The sequence below is a fragment of the Glycine soja genome, chromosome 15 (assembly GCF_004193775.1).
Source record: "Glycine soja cultivar W05 chromosome 15, ASM419377v2, whole genome shotgun sequence".
NCBI classification, from domain to species: Eukaryota; Viridiplantae; Streptophyta; class Magnoliopsida; order Fabales; family Fabaceae; genus Glycine; species Glycine soja.
The window spans coordinates 40,925,790-40,944,689 of record NC_041016.1 but is presented as its reverse complement, the minus strand read 5'-3'; the positions used below and the strand labels follow the sequence as shown (position 1 = coordinate 40,944,689).

At 30.6% G+C, this 18,900-nt stretch overlaps 3 protein-coding genes across 8 annotated transcripts; all 3 read right to left on the bottom strand.

Moving 5' to 3' along the window:
- Positions 1–3,858: 3,858 nt before the first annotated feature.
- LOC114386148 lies at positions 3,859–5,413 on the bottom strand (the record flags this gene model as incomplete). The annotated part of the gene is made up of 5 exons (XM_028346144.1): positions 3,859–4,047; positions 4,496–4,822; positions 4,907–5,008; positions 5,080–5,172; positions 5,267–5,413. Coding segments are annotated over 5 exons (741 nt in total), but the record flags the coding sequence as incomplete, so codon positions are not given.
- On the bottom strand, positions 5,354–14,411 carry LOC114388753. 6 transcript variants are annotated; one of them, XM_028349407.1, is made up of 7 exons: positions 14,176–14,411; positions 13,484–13,593; positions 12,951–13,007; positions 10,457–10,546; positions 5,978–6,295; positions 5,633–5,883; positions 5,354–5,478 (listed from the first exon to the last, which is right to left on the bottom strand). In XM_028349407.1, the coding sequence occupies exons 5-7, from the start codon at positions 6,291–6,293 to the stop codon at positions 5,425–5,427; spliced, it is 621 nt and encodes a 206-aa protein (XP_028205208.1). In that variant the 5' UTR covers positions 6,294–6,295; positions 10,457–10,546; positions 12,951–13,007; positions 13,484–13,593; positions 14,176–14,411; the 3' UTR covers positions 5,354–5,424. The 6 variants fall into 6 exon arrangements, 4 of the variants coding, with proteins under 4 accessions (XP_028205208.1, XP_028205209.1, XP_028205210.1 ...); XM_028349408.1 differs by having other exon boundaries at positions 14,198–14,411; XR_003661550.1 differs by lacking the exons at positions 10,457–10,546; positions 12,951–13,007; positions 13,484–13,593; positions 14,176–14,411 and adding exons at positions 7,207–7,312; positions 7,398–10,094.
- On the bottom strand, positions 13,850–18,088 carry LOC114386147 (ADP-ribosylation factor 1-like). The gene is made up of 6 exons (XM_028346143.1): positions 17,963–18,088; positions 17,521–17,577; positions 17,249–17,309; positions 16,326–16,393; positions 16,136–16,213; positions 13,850–13,921 (listed from the first exon to the last, which is right to left on the bottom strand). Exons 1-6 carry the CDS (start codon positions 18,086–18,088, stop codon positions 13,850–13,852), a joined length of 462 nt encoding a protein of 153 aa, XP_028201944.1.
- Positions 18,089–18,900: the final 812 nt, after the last annotated feature.

Below are 18,900 nucleotides of genomic sequence, written 5' to 3'. Positions count from 1 at the left end.
TTTCTATGTGATAAATCGTGTAGTGATGCATTTGAAGTCTTCTAGGCATTAACTTTACGGTCAACTCCTGCCAATTACATTTATAATTAGATAAGGTTATTATTTTCTATTAAAAATTATTATTTAAGATGTTAAAAAAATAAAAAAAAAATCTTCAATACTTATTGAATAAAGAAATCATGAAGAATTAGCAAGAAAATGTAGCAGGAGAATTTAGAATATTATTCTTGATGTTTACATATGTATTTGTCAACATCAAATTTTGTCGGATAATTAAATAAATATAAAATTAAAAATTTCAAGAAGAAGAAAAGAGAAACAAATCTGACATATAAAGAGAGAAAAAAAATATCAAATAAAATTATTTTTTTCCATTTATTTTGATTTAATATAATTTTAAAAATTTATTTGCGTCTTTTAATAAAAAAAGAATAAATAAAAATAAAATATGATAAGTTCATATCCAAACTTTGTGTCTAGGCGCACTAGTCATCTACAAGTAGGGATGGGTAAGCGGGCCGGTCCGTCCCACGTAAGACCCATCCGCATAAGCACGTATTGGCAACAGATCGGGCCAGTCCGCCCCGCTTCTTACACGGACCAAATAAATTGGTCCGCCCCCGCCCTACGGACCCTTGTGGGTCAAATGGACCGGTCCGCGGGCTTAGTTTTAAAAAAAAATTTAATTTTAATAAAAATACAATATAATCAAATTAAGTTCAATACACATGTAAATAAAATCTCAATAATTAGTCAATTACATCAATAAAATAAATAATATCTTAACAAACGAAAATTCAAGCAATAAATCTAAAATATGAAATTTAAACATCTCCAACAACAAATGATTCCATACTTGAAGTAGCTTGAGCCTTCTCCATGTGAGTCGCGTTTTATTTTCCTTGTAAGGGAAAAACTAGTATGACTTGTGCGCATGTATGACTACGTGGTGGGGGAAAAAACCGTGAGGAGAAAAAGTGTTCTTAGCCGACTATAATTATAATAAAAATATATTGAAATATCTTTAAAAATATTTATTTAACAATTATTTTTACCTTAATTGATAAGAATTGATATTTTTATTATTTATGGCTTATAGATATGAAAATGATAGATTAAAAGAAAAAAAGATCGAGAAAATATAAAAAATGAAGATTTTTAGCATGTTATCACTTATCTTTTTTTATTTTAATCTTTTATTTTTGTTCTCTTTTATTTTTCTTATCTTATCCTTTTTTATCTTTATCATCTTTTAATTTAAATATTTTATTTTTATCTTTAAATCTTTATTTTATCTAATATATTTCTTTATCTGTTATTTTAAAAGAAAAGTTTAAAGTGAAAAAGAGAAAATCAAACCTAATATAACTAGGTCAGCATCACACAAATCAAATCTAGTGCGGGCTTTGGGCAACCCGCGCGCCAAACTCGCAAAATCCGCGGGTTAAGCGGGACGGGTCCAAAAATATGACATAACCATAAACCATTTAAAAAAATTGGTCCGTAACCCGCATGAACCTCGAGCCCTGCGGGTCAGTCCATGGACCTGGGTCCGTTTACCCACCCCTATCTGCAAGGTCACTCATCTAATCATCTTTCTCCCATTTTTCACATACATCCTCTCACGGTTTTTTCTCATATCTATAACTTAACCATACCTGAAAAGCTAGCAAGCTCATAACATTATTCAATTAACACTTAACAGGGAATTTCTATCTTTATCATTGCTTTATTAAATTTTCAATTCTTACTACAAACGTTACCCAACTTGTACGTATTAAATGCGCTGATAGATTAGTTTTCTCGGTAATAATTACTAGTATTATTTCATGAATTATATAAAGGATTAGTTGAGTATTAAATGTTTTTGACATCCTATTTTTATAATAAATTTTCAATTCTTACTACAAACGTTACCCAACTTGTACGTATTAAATGCGCTGATAGATTTGTTTTCTCGGCAATAATTACTAGTATTATTTAATGAATTATATAAAGGATTAGTTGAGTATTAAATGTTTTTGACATCCTATTTTTATAATAATTTTTTTGACATTACAGGAGAAGCTTATCCTTGTTTTCTTGAATTCTCAACATCTAACCGTCTATCTGTGACCCAACTTCCACATATTAAATGCGGTGAATTTTTTCCCCCATATTTCAAATTTATGTTCTACGAGTATACAAATATATCTAAGCAAATGAAGCTCATTTTATATTAATAATATTATTTTTTAACCAAAAATTAAAATTATTATCATTAATTATTAAATCTTAATTTTGAATTTCAAGTAAGTATTAGGTTTGTTTTATTAAAATATTATTTTTTGAGATTATAATAGTTCAACATTATGATTAATTAATTAAATTTTTTGTATCCCGTTGTTTTATTTTATGTATTTTCTTTATACATTTTAAATTTTAAATAAGTCATTCATCCTTATTTGACATACACACTAATAGCATTAATTTCAATAACTGAAATTAATTTAGTAGTCCAACCGATAAATTAATATGGAAACAATATTTTAAATTTGATTTTAAACTAATTTATTCCCTAATATTTATGTATAATTTATTCTTACTTACTACACAATTCAAATTCAACAACTTACATAAATTTTAAGAAAAATATTAAATTCAAAAGTAAATTGACTCCAACTCAACTATGTTTTTTAACCATACAATAAAATGATTTAAATATATTTAAGATCTCTGATAAATGTATAATTTTAATCTAGGATTCCTAATAAAAAAAATTGTAGTTTTAGACCCTTGATAGATCAAAACTTTTATTATGAGTCTTTGTCATTAATTATGTGATGACATGACACCAAGTCCATGACTAATATAGAGAAAATTTATTCACAAGATGTCATGTCATCATTTAACTCACTAAAAAGAATAAAAACAAAAGTTTTAATGTATCAGAGATCCAATGTAACAAAATTTTTTATTAGGAATCCAAACAAAAATTGATCATTTATTAGGAACCTCAAACATAAGAAGTTAGTTGATTTTAGATAGTCAGAATTTCAACAAAAAGGGAAATAGTGAGTTTAGTTAGACCAAAATACTTGGTTAGGTTTGAAGCGTTTCAATATTTTTATCGAGATGTATTTCGATAAGATGATTTTTCAATAAAGTATACTATGTACGTGATGGAAAGAAGCGCTCACACAAAGCATGGAAATTTGAATTCAAAAAAGGGAGTTACAACGGTTTGACAAAGAAGGCCACACGAGATCTATAAAAATTGTTACAATGGATATTACTATATAAATTATTATCATTATTTTTTATCAATATTTAGGCACTACAACAAATATGCTAAATAATGGAAGTTATTTTTTCGTTTAGTGGAGGTTTTTACCCTCCGCAAAATAAATTACAGAGATTTTCAAAAACCTCTGCAGTTAGATTCTCCACAAGCAATTAGCGGCGGTTTTCGAAAACATCTAGTATCGAGAACATTTTGCAGATGTTTTTTTGTAGAGGTTTTAAACCTACGCTAACTTTGGAGGTTTATTGGAAGAGGTTTTTATACTTACACTAAATATGGAGGTTTTTTGTAGGAGGTTTTAAACCTATGCTAAATGTGGAGGTTTATTAAAAGAGGTTTTAAAACTATACTATGGAGGAGTTTTTTTAAAATCATGCTAGCAATAGATGTTTTACAATTGATTTTCTAATTCTCCTTATTTTCTTGTATATAATGATTTTGTATACTCATTTTAGTTTCATAATCTACATGTATTATAATTTTTCATTTTCTTATGATATCGATAAAAAAATGTAATAAAAAAACTCATAATGAGGATGAAGAAATTATATTTCAATAACCAAAATAATAGCATATAGTTCAAAGTTTTATAATTCAAATTTCTATTGTAAATCAAAGTATGACATAAAATCCATAACAAAGTAATATTAGTATTGTACTAAACTTTAAATCCAAAATACATTATAAGCAAACTAAGGGTTGCTAGCACCAGAAGATCCTCTTGCATCCAAAGGTGTATTAGGAACACTTGAAGCATCATTTGGCTGAAATAAGAAAAGAAAAAACACTTAGTCACATATATTATATACAAGGGTGTATCACACATACTAAATCATAATGACCATCAATAAAAATAACCAATTCTAAACAATTGTTTTAATATTCTAAACTTATGCATGGTTATTACCTTGGTCATGTATGTTTACTTAAAGACCTAACTTGAGATAAAGAGTATTAAGAGCTAGCCAAAATGAATAAAAATCTACCTTAATATTGTTGATTAACTATAAAATCTACCTACAAAACTATAAATTAATTAGCTTAATAAACACATGTACCAATTACAAAATATATTTCCTAACTAATATGCGTGAATAAATTATTAAACTATAGACATATGTAAAACAGTTTTAAGAGTACATTGTGTATTATACTAACAAGTTTTAGGATATCTCACATATACATAATGATGTATGCATATTAATTACTTACATGTGTTTGATCAGGAGTGAAATAACTAGCTAATTCTTCAGGGATCCTTCCTTCCTTCATTATCATGTAGGCCTTAAAAGCTGATTCTAAATTGTTGTATTTCTCTTGCCATTGGTTTGAAGATGGAAAGGCAACACCAGATGAAGAAGAGCTCAGACTAGAAGCTCGAAATCTTGTGTTCCTGAATGTATTAGAAGGAACAACTCCTAATCCCATGCATCGCACTCTCCCAGAGTGCTCTAACCCTAACACTCTACCAACAACATCAAGAGGAGAAACTTCAGATTCATCAACTATGCTTTGAGTCAATCCTACTTCAATTTGTTCCTGCAAACATGTAATAAAAGGAATTACAAAAGTTTTAAGATTAAGCACAATCCTTGAAAACAATGTTACTAAAGAAAAACATACCGCTATAGTCTTTGCTGCTTCATTTACAAATGATCCATCTTTCCTTTTATGAGTTTCAATATATAATTGTCCATGACTTGGTAGCTTCCCAGTTTCTAACAACTAAGATAAATAAAGAGTAAGTAAACATTGAACTTCTTTAATTAGAAAAAGTTAACATTTAGTGTCATTACCAACTCATTTCTTCTTCTAGGATTAGCTTTGGATCCACCAGTGTGTGGAATAACTTGCTTGCTTCGAATTTCTTTATTTCTCCAACAAAGTTCCTATATGCAAAGCAATTTCAAGTTTACAACTTGTAATAGTAATCATATAATTAGCTATAAAAACAATTCAATAATTAAAACAATCTAATTGTACCAATGTTGATGGTTTATGATGATAATGAACAAAACGAGCCCATTGATCTTTATCTATGCCTATCGGCACATTTTTTATGATTTCATCTCTTGCTTTGGTTGGATCGTTGAATTCATTCCATAAGCTTTGCCTATTTGCAGCCCATTTTCTTCACATACTCAATTTGTAATACCGTTTTGCACCAGCTTCATTAATCTTAAATAAAATCGAGGCTAAAAAAAAGAGACAAATTTATCAAATATCATATGCAAAATAATATATATATATATATATATATATATATATATATATATATATGAAAAATAGTAAAGATAGGGTTTCTAAGTGGTGTAGATATAAAAAGTTATATATAACTAATTGACATACCTTTAAAATTGTTTCAAAGCAATTATCAAAATAAGCTTTAGGTATGCCTGAAGGTCCAGACCATCTATCATAATCCATAGGAAATAATTTGCAATCAGCTGCTAGTGTTCCAAGAAATCCTGCAAGCAAGGCTTGTGCTTCACCAATTGCTTGGCCTTGGTCATCAAAATTCACAATGATGCGTAACTCCCTAGGTAAGCTATTGACTCCCCTAACTTTCACCTTAATCTTCTTGATCGTTTCTTCAGAGTCTTTAACAATAAAAGAATTTCTCAATAAGAAAATGTAATATACTTCATATGATGATAATTACAAAAATAAAAATAAAATATAATACTTGTATACCTATTGCCTCAACAGTCCAACAGTGTGTAGACTCACGCCCAGCATGACGTCTAGTTGTTTTATCTTCTTGTGGAACTTCAGATGTTGATACATGAGAAAGAGGGACATTACCAGTTGGGACTTCAGGAGCTTGTGTGGAATCACTTGGTGGGCAAGAAATTTCAGGATTCATTGCTGGAACTTCAGATGTTGATTCATGAGAAAAAGGGACATTACAAGTTGGGACTTCAGGAGCTTGTGTGGAATCACTTAGTGAGGGACATTGTGGTTGAGGTGCTGATTTTTGTGGATTTCTAAAACGCTTCACCTTTTGCATGACTACATATTCATGACAACAATATTAAGAGAAAAATAAATAAAGAATAATAAAATTTAAGATGACATACTATCAAAATTAAAACAATATTAAAATAATTAATAAATGAAATAATAACAACATTTATAAGTCAATCAACTATATCATATTTAGGCAAGTGTGAATTTCTTACTATTTTAGGAGTTACAATTCAATCAACTATATTATCATTTAGATGGTTTATAGCCAATTGTACATATTGATCATCAAGCCTAGAAAATTGTTCAAGTTGTTGCTCTTGGTATGGCTCATTTTCATATGCATTTTCTTCTACTTCTTCTCCCATGTCATATAAATCTCTTGGCTTTATGTGTACAACAACACTCCATCCTTCATTGACTACATCATCTACATAATACACCATTTGTGCTTGAGATGCTTCAATGTATGGTTCATGTTCTTCACGATCACCAATATGAATCAATCTATCAAAGTTAACACAATTAAAATTCCAACCATCCTTTTTATACCCTCTATCTCGTGTAGTATCAGCCCATTTACATTTAAAAAGAATAACAGAGAATCGATCATAGTAGTTAATCTCAATAATATCTTCCAACTTCCCATAATAAGGTAAATCTGCTTGCCTTAAGTTGCCATCAACGCTACTTGAAACACATGATGTATTAGATGTTAAGAAAACACCACTGTTTTGTGTTTTTAATCCTTCTTCTCAAGCCAAGGTTCGAAATTTGAACCCATTAATATTATATGCAGTAAATCTTGTTGCATTGTCCAAGGGTCCTCGTGCTAAAAACTTTAGATCAGTAGACATTTCATTCATTGTATCTGGATTCATAATCTAAAAAAATTGGAAGTTAGAGTTTCAAACAAAGACGGTAAAAAAATCCCTATCCACTAAATGACTACTCACCCGCTTTCTAAACCAATCAACAAACTCTTTATTGACTTTTTTCTCTATCTCTGTAGACGAAGGTCTTCTTGCTCTTGAACTCCTTTTTATGAATTCTCTAAATTCACTACATAAATTAATTATTATAATCAATACACATGACTATTATTTATAAGTAGTATAACAATAAAAGTTTATGTCACTTTACTTACTCCACAAATGGTGTGACTATAGTGCAATTAAGGAGCACATATCGATGAGCTTGCAATTTTTGCATTGGAGTTAAAGTGAACATTGAACAAGCTCCTACTGGTTTTCCAATTTGTGGGAAGATAGAGGACACAAAAAAAGTCTCATTATCAATTGGGTTATCACAAACACGTTTAGGTCTATTAAACCTTGTCTCGATATCTTCAACGTACCGAGAACAAAAGGTAAGAGACTCTTCAGCTAAATACCCCTCAGCTATGGATCCTTCAGGTTGTGCCTTGTTTCTGACAAAGGATTTTAAGTGACCTAATTCCCTATAGAAATAACTAACAATTAAAGAGTGTACAAGTAAGATATTTGTAATATAACATCATAAATTTAAATTATTTAAATCTTTACTTCTCTACTGGATACATATATCGATAATGCACTGGGCCAAGTTTTGCTTCCTCTATAAGATGAACAGTTAAATGAACCATAACTGTGAAGAATGATGGAGGGAATAACATTTCTAAGTGGCATAGTGTAACCACAATGCGATCTTGGAGCAACTGAAGTTCTGGAAGATTTAAAGTTTTACCACAAAGTATTCTAAAAAAAAATAGAACTCCACTAAGACAGAAGTCACATGGTCTGGCAACAAGTTACGAATTGCTAGTGGTAACAATTGTTCCATAATAATATGGCAATCGTGACTTTTTAACCCAGATATTTTATTAAGTTTCTCATCAATACATTTGGAAATGTTACTTGAGTAACCATCTGGTACTGTAATAGTCTTCAAAGTTTTCAAAAATAACTTTTTGGTACCACGTGTTAGTGAAAACAAAGCAAGGTGATACTTTCCATTATCATCTGGCCAAAGATCAGGCCTTAAGCCCATTTCTTTTAAGTCTTTTCGAGCATTAAGGTTGTCTTTTGATTTATCCTTCTCATGAAGCAATGTATACATGACATTGTCGCATACATTTTTTTCAATATGCATAAAATCTAGATTATGTCGTAACAAGTTAGACTCCCAATATGGAAGTTCAAAGAATATGCTTCTTTTATTCCACTGTGTGACTTCTTGTCTAGATCTTTTTCTTGTTCCATTTTGAATAGCTCCAATTCCAAATGTAGTATTAATATGTTCCACTTGTCGAAAATTGTCAGATCCAGATAATTTTAATGGTGGGTTTCGTTCTTCTATGCTTCCTTCAAAGCGAACACAGTTCAATCTAAATTTATGATTTCTACTTAGAAAACGACGATGCCCCATAAAACACCACTTGTTACAATTTCGAAGGCGACAAGGTTCCGCATCTAAATTGCAAGTTGGGCAAGCCAATCCTGTGTGTATGTTCCAACCAGATAAGATGCCTAAGCCAGGAAAGTCACTAATTGTCCACATAAGAGCTGCTCGCATTCTAAAATTTTCATTTAAGGATGAGTCATAGGTGTCCACACCACTCCATAACTCACGTAACTCCTTTACAAGGGGCTTTAGGTACACATCTATGTTATTTCCATGAGATTGCTTGCCTGGAATGATCATTGATAGAATGAAGGAAGTGTGGTTCATACATATCCAAGGTGGAAGATTATATGGAATTAAGAAAACTGGCCAGATGCTATAGGTAGAACTCAAGGTTCTAGCAGGATTAAAACCATCAGTAGCAAGGCCTAAGCGAACATTTCGAGGATCTGAAGAAAACTCAGGATGGATTAAATCAAATGTCTTCCATGCCTCTCCATCTCTTGGATGCCTTAACAACCCATCTTTATTGTCTTCCAAAACATGCCATCTCATATCTTTTGGAGTCTTACGACATGTGAACAATCTTTGCAATCTTGGTTTCAATGGAAAGTAACGTAAAACATTTGCAGCTATTTTCTTCTTCTTGTTGGGTTTCCATCTAGATGTACCACAATGCTTACAAGCATCCAAACTTTTTTCATCATCTCCCAAATACAACATGCAGTGTTTTGGACAAGCATCTATCTTTTTATAATTAAGACCAAGCTTGTTAATAATTTTCTTTGCCTCATAAATAGAAGGAGGAAACTTTGCTTTTTCAAATGCGTCATTTAACAAATCCAATATTATAGTCATTGCCTTGTCGCTTAATCCACACAAAACTTTTATATGATATAATTTGATTATAAATTCTAGTTTTGTGTACTTGCTTCCTTCATACAATGTTTGGCTCCCATCATTTAGAAGCTCATAAAAGTCATTATGATCTTCTCTTGGTTCATCATTTACTATTTCATCTTCATTTAATGGTTGTGATGCACCTACATTAGGGTCATGTTGCCTATATTGTTCAAATGCGTCATTGATCATCATTTCCATTGGGTTTTGAGGTTAAACACCACTATCTTGGAAAACATCTTCCACTTGAGAAGATTCTAATGCTTGCTTTTCACCATGAAGATCCCATATAACATAGTTTTGAGGAAATGGTTTATATAGCAAGTGATCTTCAACTATGTCTCTAGTTTGCCATTTCATAAATCCACATTTTGGACATGGACATCGAATCGTTTCTCCTACAGCTCCATTCTTAAAAGCAAAATCTAAGAATTTACTCAAACCAATGGAGTAATCAATTGAGTTTCGGGCCTTTGAAATCCATGACTTATCCATTACAAAAGATACCTAAACAATTTTATTAAAATAATTTATCACACTATGATAATATAACATAGTATAATTTGTATTAAAAAAAAGTAAGTCCCCCACAAAATTATAATATAAATTAAGAAGAAAAACTATAATAATTATTCTAACTAAAAAGAATAATTGGTGGGGGAAGAAGCATAACCTAAGATTCAATACCAATTTTTATGTTATAGCTACACCATATATGTTATAAAATAAGAATAGGTATTTAGAATAAAAACCAATGGAACCAACAAAAAAAATGAATTACAAAAAATTATAATAAATTACACTTGTCAGCTAACTAGTAGAGGTCGTAATATAAAAATACTATCATGAAAATGTAATGTACGTTGTAAACAAATAAAAATAAAAATTACAATGTTTAATCAAAATAAGAGAGAGATGAAGTACCTTTGAACTTCCCGTAAATGAAAGCAAGGGAATATGTCTTTTGGTATTGCCTAACTAATTTCAGCACCTCTCAAGAACTCCAGCTACAAGCTTTAAAAAACATAAGTATATATATAATTCAGGCATCCACATGCACTTATGCACCATCACAGTAACTTGGGCGTGACATAAGTATCACACCACAAACACACAGGAATAATAGCCTTTTTTCTAAAACATAGAAGAAAACTTGGATAAATTTGGAGTGAAAGGGAGGGGTGACTTAAAGCAACAAGGAATGAATCACAAGAGATTGTGGCAATAAGGTCACTTTGTCACTTGCTATTCTACAATGTTTGTGATAAAATATTCATAAATATAATCAGAAAGTGCTATAAGAAATTGCCAAAACATGCTATAAAATTTATTAAAAATAACTCAATAAATAGCTAAAAAATAAGAAAAGATAGGTGCAATGGTAAAAGAAATTATTTTAACTTAGTTGCTAATTAAAAGTTGAAAGTTGTTAAACTATTTTATTAAACTAGTATCGTTTATACAAAAATAAAACTAGAATCGTTTTTAAAAATTATTAATTAAATTAATTGATATATAAAAAATGATATAAAAAGATATATTTATGTGATTATATATAGATTTTATTTTTTATTTTATTTATAAATGGAGTTAATAAAATTGTGGAGCATATGACTTCGTACTAATTATTTAAATTTGTCACTATTAACTTAATATCAGTATCTATATATTAGGCCATTTTATTAATTTTTATTATTTTTCTCTAAAGGCTAAATATTTTATTAGAAATTAATACTATGCAGTATAAAAACTGAAATATATAGGACCTCGTGCAGGCAAGGGGATTCACTAGTGGATCCTACCTACCTTGTGCTGACAAGAATCTAAGTAGAAAGAAATTTGGGGTTTCAATGCTTTGGTCAATGCATTGCCGCATATTGTTGCTATTTCTCTAATTCTCTTTGTTCAATAGGACGGTGGTGGTAGAGGTAGGTATTTTAGAAGCAGCTGCGATTGTGGTTTGGAGTGGGATGAATATTGTAAACAAAAACTACTTATGTGACACAAAGAATTAATCTATATTTAGAGAAAGAAAGATAAAAAAGAGTATAAATTTAATAAATGATATAATGAGATAAAAAAAAATTAAGAGTGTTAATTACATGTATATTATACATGAATAAAAATAAAAAAATTAAGCACATAGGTGAAAAGAAGATCCATATCTCATTGATTTAAATAAAAAATAAGTTGATCATAAAAACGAAAAATTGAAATAATAATATATTATAAGTCTAACTTTTATCTTGGATAACATAAAAAAGTATATTAATGAGATAAATGTATTTATTGAATTTTTAATTAAATAAATTATAGTTTATACAAAATCACTAACTATATACATTATAATTTCTTTTAATCCTAGCAAGAATAAAAACGATAGTAACGAAACTTTTGCATATGTTTGTTAATGTATCTTTTTATATTATTAGTATTTTTTAAGACATTAATATTTACTTGGGGAGAAGACATTAATGTTTCAATCTCTATCTAGTTCTGACACACATATATAATTTGCAATGCTGATTGATTTCATTTGTACTAGCTGCTTAATTGTTCCCCTTGAAAGAATGGAGACACTTTAGTATATCTACTTCTATATTATTAATATTTAAGCATTCATTTTGGAGAGTCAAACTCTCTCCTTCCTCTCTGTCAATTATATATATACATATATATATATCTGACCTTAATAGCCAAAAAAGAAAAAGCAAATTAACCACTTTGTAAGGAGGGAAATGCTATAAATAGATTTATAAGAGTGAGCATCATTGCAGCAATAACAGAACTGAAAGTTTGTGTCATAAAGAATACATCATGAAGGATATTGGTCACGAGGAACCGTCAAGTCATTAAGATCATGCCAATTCTCAGTCACCAACTTGTCCTAAACACACTAGCAGAGTGGTTTGCTGGAATCTATAATGAATTTCAGTTCTCAGGTGTAGTAACTGATAATTTCTCTTACTCAAAATTTAATACCAAAATTTAATATGTATATATATAAAGGAATCTTACACTATGCTGATCAGCATGTATTACAGAATTTTAATACTGTAGCTGCCTCCTATTAATTTGTCTGTATGATGAACAACTAAGGCAATTTAATTCACATTCCTTCACATTATAAATTGTATGTTTTAAGCTTTGTTGAATAAATTTCTCCATAAAAAATCAACTTAAGTTATCGCATCTAACGTTTCCAAAAGCCGATGTGCATAAGTTGATTTTAGCTCATGGAAGAAGCACAATTCATTTTGTTTTCTTATTTTCTTCTCCTATAAGTGCTTGTAGAAGAATTTATCTAGATGGATCCTTATTAACTTTATAACACAGAATTGAAGGATGGAATTTGAATGTGATATTAACTTTGTAACACACAATATGCTGTCAAATTTAGATGACATGCTTAACTCACTTGGGTGGATTACTATCTGATTTGCAGGTAGGCAGGCACTCCACTAGACAATCAAGACTAGCTCCAAGAAGTATGCAATTTGTAAAAGGAAACAACACAGGGATGAGCAAGTTGCATGATTTTGCTAAGCTTTGCAAGTTAAAACTAACATACAAAGATGCATAATCAAGGATGGACCAAATATTGTAGAGATTTAATTTTGGAAAATAATAACATAGCGAAGATTCCCATTGATCACTATCAATGAATAAACAAAAGGGAAGATCAACTGTGCTGACAAAATCACCAACCGTGACATAAGTCAATCTTGGTGGCTGTAACCAATAATTGTCCTTAGCATTGTGAATTCCAGTGTTAGCAGATTATAATAGAGAACTACAAGACTATAAGCTTAAGCTTGAAATATTATTTATATTTGACCAGATATATGTATTATGTGCATACAACTTCAATTTAAAAAGTCTAAACACGAATAAACAATAGGGTATTTTAGGGAGGCAAAATATATTATGTACTAGGTAAAGGATTATTACATGAGGACAAAGGCAATGCAAAGATCATTCATTACTCTGATGTTGACTGGGAAAAGTCACCCTTAGACACAAGATCCACTTAAGGATACTGTGTTCTTGCTGGAGGAAACCTAATATCATGGAACCAATTCAGTGAACTTATAATTTTATCTGGAAATAATAAATAAAATAAAAAAGTCCAGCAATAATTAAAAATGACCAAAGTCCCATCGAAAGAACCGTGAAGGATTTGTTCATAAACAACCAAAATACTCCACTGCACACTCACAAAAAAGAGTGTTAACAGAAAGCACTGATGTGATCGGAACCAGAACAAACAAAACTAATCAAAAAAAAAAATGAGAAGACAAATTCCAGAAACTTCAATTAGATGGGGGAAAATAAGCGAATAGGAGGGAGAAAATCAAATCGAGTAAGCATCGAAGATGGGTCAAAAAACTGCAATGCACATATACCCAAAGATGGGTCAAAAACCAAAGGCTTAGGCTTGGGCAGAGCAGAACAGCGAACAATACACACCAACACTAACAAACACGATTCAAAGAACAGACAAAGTCATAATAATAATTAAAAAAGAAAAAAAACTGAACTGAAAATCAGAATCAGGTACGGGACCTTTGAACAAAGAGAAAAGAGAAAACGAAGATGATGATTCGATTAATTAAAACATAAATAAGAAAAGAGCAACGGACCTTGAACAAAGAGAGGAAGTACCTTGAAGATAGGGGTTTTGGGAAGCGAGAGAAGAAAAGAAAAATCAAAGCCTAGAATGAGAAACCGAGAGAAATTTTAGGGGTAATTTGAAGGGAGGGGTTTTGGGAAACTGTGACTGAAAGAGGGATTTTGTGATTTTTTTGAGAGGAAATTTTTTTGAGGGGTTTTGAGAGGGAATTTTTTTTGGAGGGGTTTTGTGATTTTTTTTAGAGGGGATTTTTTTTGAGGGGTTTTGTGATTTTTTTGAAAGGGAATTTTTTTTTGCCGGGAAAAAACATGATTTATTTTATTTTAAAGAGAAAAGAGTGAAAAAATAATATTTAATTAGCAGAGGTTATAAACCTCTGCAATTAAGCACAAAAAATTGTAGTTTTTAATAAATTAAGGAGGTTTCTAAAACCTCCGCAAAATAACCTCCATTATTTAACATTTTTTTGTAGTGAGGAAATTCTCTTAATTTGAAACTATAGTTGCTTGTTTGATTAAAAATAACTTACAATACAAAATGAATTCTATGTTGGTTGGCTGTATTTGCTCCTTGATTGATCATATCCATAATATAACTAAGACATCAATGTCTACAAAACTGTTTCTAGATGGTACTCCCTTTAGACTCCCATCCTTTAAATAAGAAAAAAATGAATGCATCTTTTTGTCCTAATAATAAGAAACATACACCCACTTTGAGATGTATTAATTGTTAATTTCCTTAATTTATTTTGAAATCTATTAATGAAGCACAGACTTTTTCCTATACAAGTGGATGCATTCATAGCATATTAACAATACAAGCCATTCATTGGTAGAAAAAATTATCTCTTGATTATGTGTAGTGTCATTAACTATAATCACTACTGAACACAATTTAATTCTATCGGTATTTTTTTGAATAAATTAATTAAGAGGACTAGATGTTCCTCTTGCAACTAGACGAGCTCCACCAAACAATATCTTTCAAACAACTTTTGGTCCAACAATGAGTTATAAATTTTTTATTCTTAAATTCAATACTTACTAATAATAATTAAAAAAATCAAACTTCTTTTGTAAGTATCTTATGAGAAATCATGAATCACTACGTGACATATAATGATTAATTAGGAGATGAATTAGGATAATATGTCCCTAAAAAGTTTTTTAGTTCATTTCATGACGTATAAATCAAATATTATTATTTTTTCTTGTAAATTAAAAAGTTTTTTTTTCTTCTTAATGCTTGCAAATTGAAAGGTTAAATACGTACATATCATTAAGGCACTATTTCCTCTCCCTAAGTTTTTCATTAAGGAAAGGGAGAGAGGGAGAATCCAGCCAATAATCACACACATACAACTAGTTATATAATAAATAATTGTATTTTAATTTACGAAAACAATAATTTAATTGCAAAAAAAGGAAATAAGCACCAAAAGGCAGTAATAGGAAGTAGGAAGGAGAAGGATTTGATTTGAGTATGCACACTGGAATGGGTTTTGGGTCAGTCAAAAAGCGCAATCATAAGCATCACTTCACGTTCATGACCACAAAATCACTAATTTAATCTGAATAATTTATCACCTTTTTTTCTTTTGATTTTTTAATCTTGAAGATCAAATTATGAATATCTCACAATGAATTTAGATATTTATTCAAAATAAAATAAAATGAGTCATGCATGTCAAGAGTGATATATTCCTACCATAAAAAAGGAGTGATATATTCCTAAGATAATTAGTTTTTAGTAACTAAATATTTTAAGATTTTTATTTTTAGTCTTTAAATTTTTTAGCCCCTAAAACTTAATAATAATTAAATTAAATTATTAATTAAAATATTAAAATTAAATAATTATTATTAAAATACTTTTAAAGAAAATTATTTGTTAACAAGAGAATGAGTTAACTTCCACATGTACAAATTTAATTTAATTATAAAAAGGAAGCATGAAATGTAGAATACCAGCATCATCTCAGGAGCCTTTGTCAAACCAACAAGACGAGGAAGTTGCAGAGTTCCTAATCCAAGAGTTATTTCAAGCTGAAGTTAACAGTTGGGGTTATTGCATGCCTATATGAGAAAAAGAATTGGTAATATTTTGTAAAAATTTATAAGGAAAAATTTATTCTCCTAATCAATTGGTAATGCGTACCATTGCAAATTCTAAGCCTCCACCCAAGGCTAGGCCATCCATGGCAGCAACCAATGGTTTCCAAGCTGCTGAGAAATGAAGCAAATAGATTTAACATAGCACAAAATGAAAAATGAATGGAAAATAAAAAATTTCATAAAAGCAAACGTAAGATTCAGTTATGATGCCGTGGTTACAAGCTACCTAGCCAAGAAATCTATATATTTTCCACTGTCCAGTGCCAAACAATGGTACCACTTTCAATATCAAATGCTTCCTAATTACTAAGTATATATTGTTAAATTGAGAAAACTTAAGTGTCGTCCCTTCCCAGTTATTAGAAAAATCTTCAAAACTTAGACTCTGTCCAATTAAAAAGAAAATTGCAATACCTGTAACAACAATTGCCACAACAAATAATCTCTAAAATAGTATGAACAATTGCAATACCTGTAACACTAACAATATGTTTGATTCCCTTCTCTCTTTATAAAAAAAAAAAACTTTTTTCTAAAACAACTCTAACAATAAATTTCTTATCTCAAATCTGTTAAGTTTTGAAAATTGTTTTCAAGACTAGTATTTTAAAAACAAAAACAACAGAAACAGCATGAAGATGTTTTTCTCATCCTCTAGTTTTGCTTTCTTCAAGTTCCTTTGTTCAACTGCTCAAAAGACATCTTTTAGAAGAAATAAATATGCTCAAGGGACACACACTTTCAAATATGATGAGGGGACAAACAAAATTTGGAGAGCATAATACTGTTTTTAAAAGATAATAATCAAACAAGGCTGGGGTATCAATCCAAAACGTGAGTGACTGCCACATGTTGTAACTTATGTGATTAGACATTACAAAGATACCATACCACATATTTTTCATATACTAATGTACCACAAAGATAACTCATCCCTGGCTTCTAAAATTCTTTCCCTATCATTACTGTCTACCACAAAGATAAGACCTTGTGTATTCTGAAAGTAGTGTCTCCACAATGGTCGAATCTGCATAGAATTTGGCATATAATCAGATTAAAGTAGTTTGAATAGCATCTGCAGGAATGTTATCATATACTAATGTACCCATATATAATACTCTAGCAAATAAATCTATAAAGCAATGGATTTCAAATGGAGCTCAAATACTTAACAAGCAAACACTCAAAGCTTCATCCCTAATTAATAAATTAAGATGTGACCAGAAAATCATAAATACCTTGTCCTGTCCTCCCACATCCCAGACGGTGAAGCTGACATTTTTGTACTCAACAGTCTACACATTGAAGCCTAATCCATCGAAGGTATATGTACAAAATAATCATATTGGAATCGTTAAAATTAAAAGATAACTATATATATATATATATATATATATATATATATATATATATATATATATATATATATATATAGGTTTTTTAAATAATCATGTGACCACTAACTGTACAAGTACAAGATTAGAGTCTTAATCTGCGTAGAAGACACATGATAATATAACTAGTACGAATTCAAGAAGCACCACGCAGAACTTCCAAAATTCAATACATTTCATGCCGAAAGAGTTAGTTAGGAATTGCTTATAAACGAAAACGATGGTTTAAAGAACGCATGGAAAAATACGGTGACAAGTTGGAACCTATTGTGGGTATTGTAGTGACTATTTCTCCAAGTTTCAATTTGTAGAGTATTGTTGGTTTCCCAGCAGCATCAAGACCCCCCATCAGAATCCTCATTTCTTTCCTTGCATAAAACAATCTCAATAGCGGTGACACCGTCAAACCCATTGTTGCCTCTGGTTCAACCAATATTTAAGCTGAAAAAACAACCTAAAAGTAAAATCGTGGAAAATGAAAAAGAAAATTTACTTAAAATTTTTTCATACCAAAAAATAGAACCCTTGGAATTCTTTTCTGTTTTTTCTTTTTGCAAACTATGATGAAAGAAGAGGAGGCTATGACTACCTGAAAAAATGTAATTTTTTTGTTGAGAAGCAGGGGAAACTTAAAACTTAATCTGTTGTTGAGAAGCAGGGGAAAAATTGTAACCGGTTCCAGGTTGCAGCACCTCCGGCGCTATCCTGTGAAAACAACAACAACAAGAACATCAAAACATAAAAATCAAATCACAAAACACACCGATAAGACACGTTAACCGCAACGGAAGCAGAAAAAGTAGTACTAGCAGGAAGTTCCGACGAAGGTGATTCTGGAGCGCTAGCGGTCGCCGAGGAAGTTCCGACGAAGGTGTTTCTGGAGCGCTAGCGGTCGCCGGTGTCGAACATGCAAGCGGAGACGCCGAAGTCAGCGAGCTAGACCTTGCTGTTATCATCGAGGAGAATATTCCCAGCCTTGACATCGCGGTGAATTGAAAATTGATTTTAGGAAACAAAGAGAAGATGCTCTTAAGGCTTCGGACTCTTGGTCTTCTTTGGCTTCTTCAGTCACCGCATCGCTGGTTCTGCTCATTTTTCGAGGTTGAGGGGTTGTGCGTGTGAATGCCAAGGGACACAGCGTGTGGACCGTGAGATAATGTGGACCATGAGATTATGACGGGCTTTTTAGTAAAACCCGTCGTAATTTTTATGACTAACACACAT

Bases quoted from the DNA above. Each gene is read 5' to 3' on its own strand.
- LOC114386147 (XM_028346143.1), bottom strand. From the start codon at position 18,088: ATGGGTTTGACGGTGTCACCGCTATTGAGATTGTTTTATGCAAGGAAA. The intron at 17,578-17,962 runs GTCACTACAATA...TTCAATGTGTAG, and splicing joins AATTGAAACTTGGAGAAATA to ACTGTTGAGTACAAAAATGT. The intron at 17,310-17,520 runs GTATTTATGATT...AATTCTATGCAG, and splicing joins ATGTGGGAGGACAGGACAAG to ATTCGACCATTGTGGAGACA.
- LOC114388753 (XM_028349407.1), bottom strand. From the start codon at position 6,293: ATGCAAAAGGTGAAGCGTTTTAGAAATCCACAAAAATCAGCACCTCAA. The intron at 5,884-5,977 runs GTATACAAGTAT...TTATTGTTAAAG, and splicing joins TTGGACTGTTGAGGCAATAG to ACTCTGAAGAAACGATCAAG. The intron at 5,479-5,632 runs GTATGTCAATTA...TCTTTTTTTTAG, and splicing joins GCTTTGAAACAATTTTAAAG to CCTCGATTTTATTTAAGATT.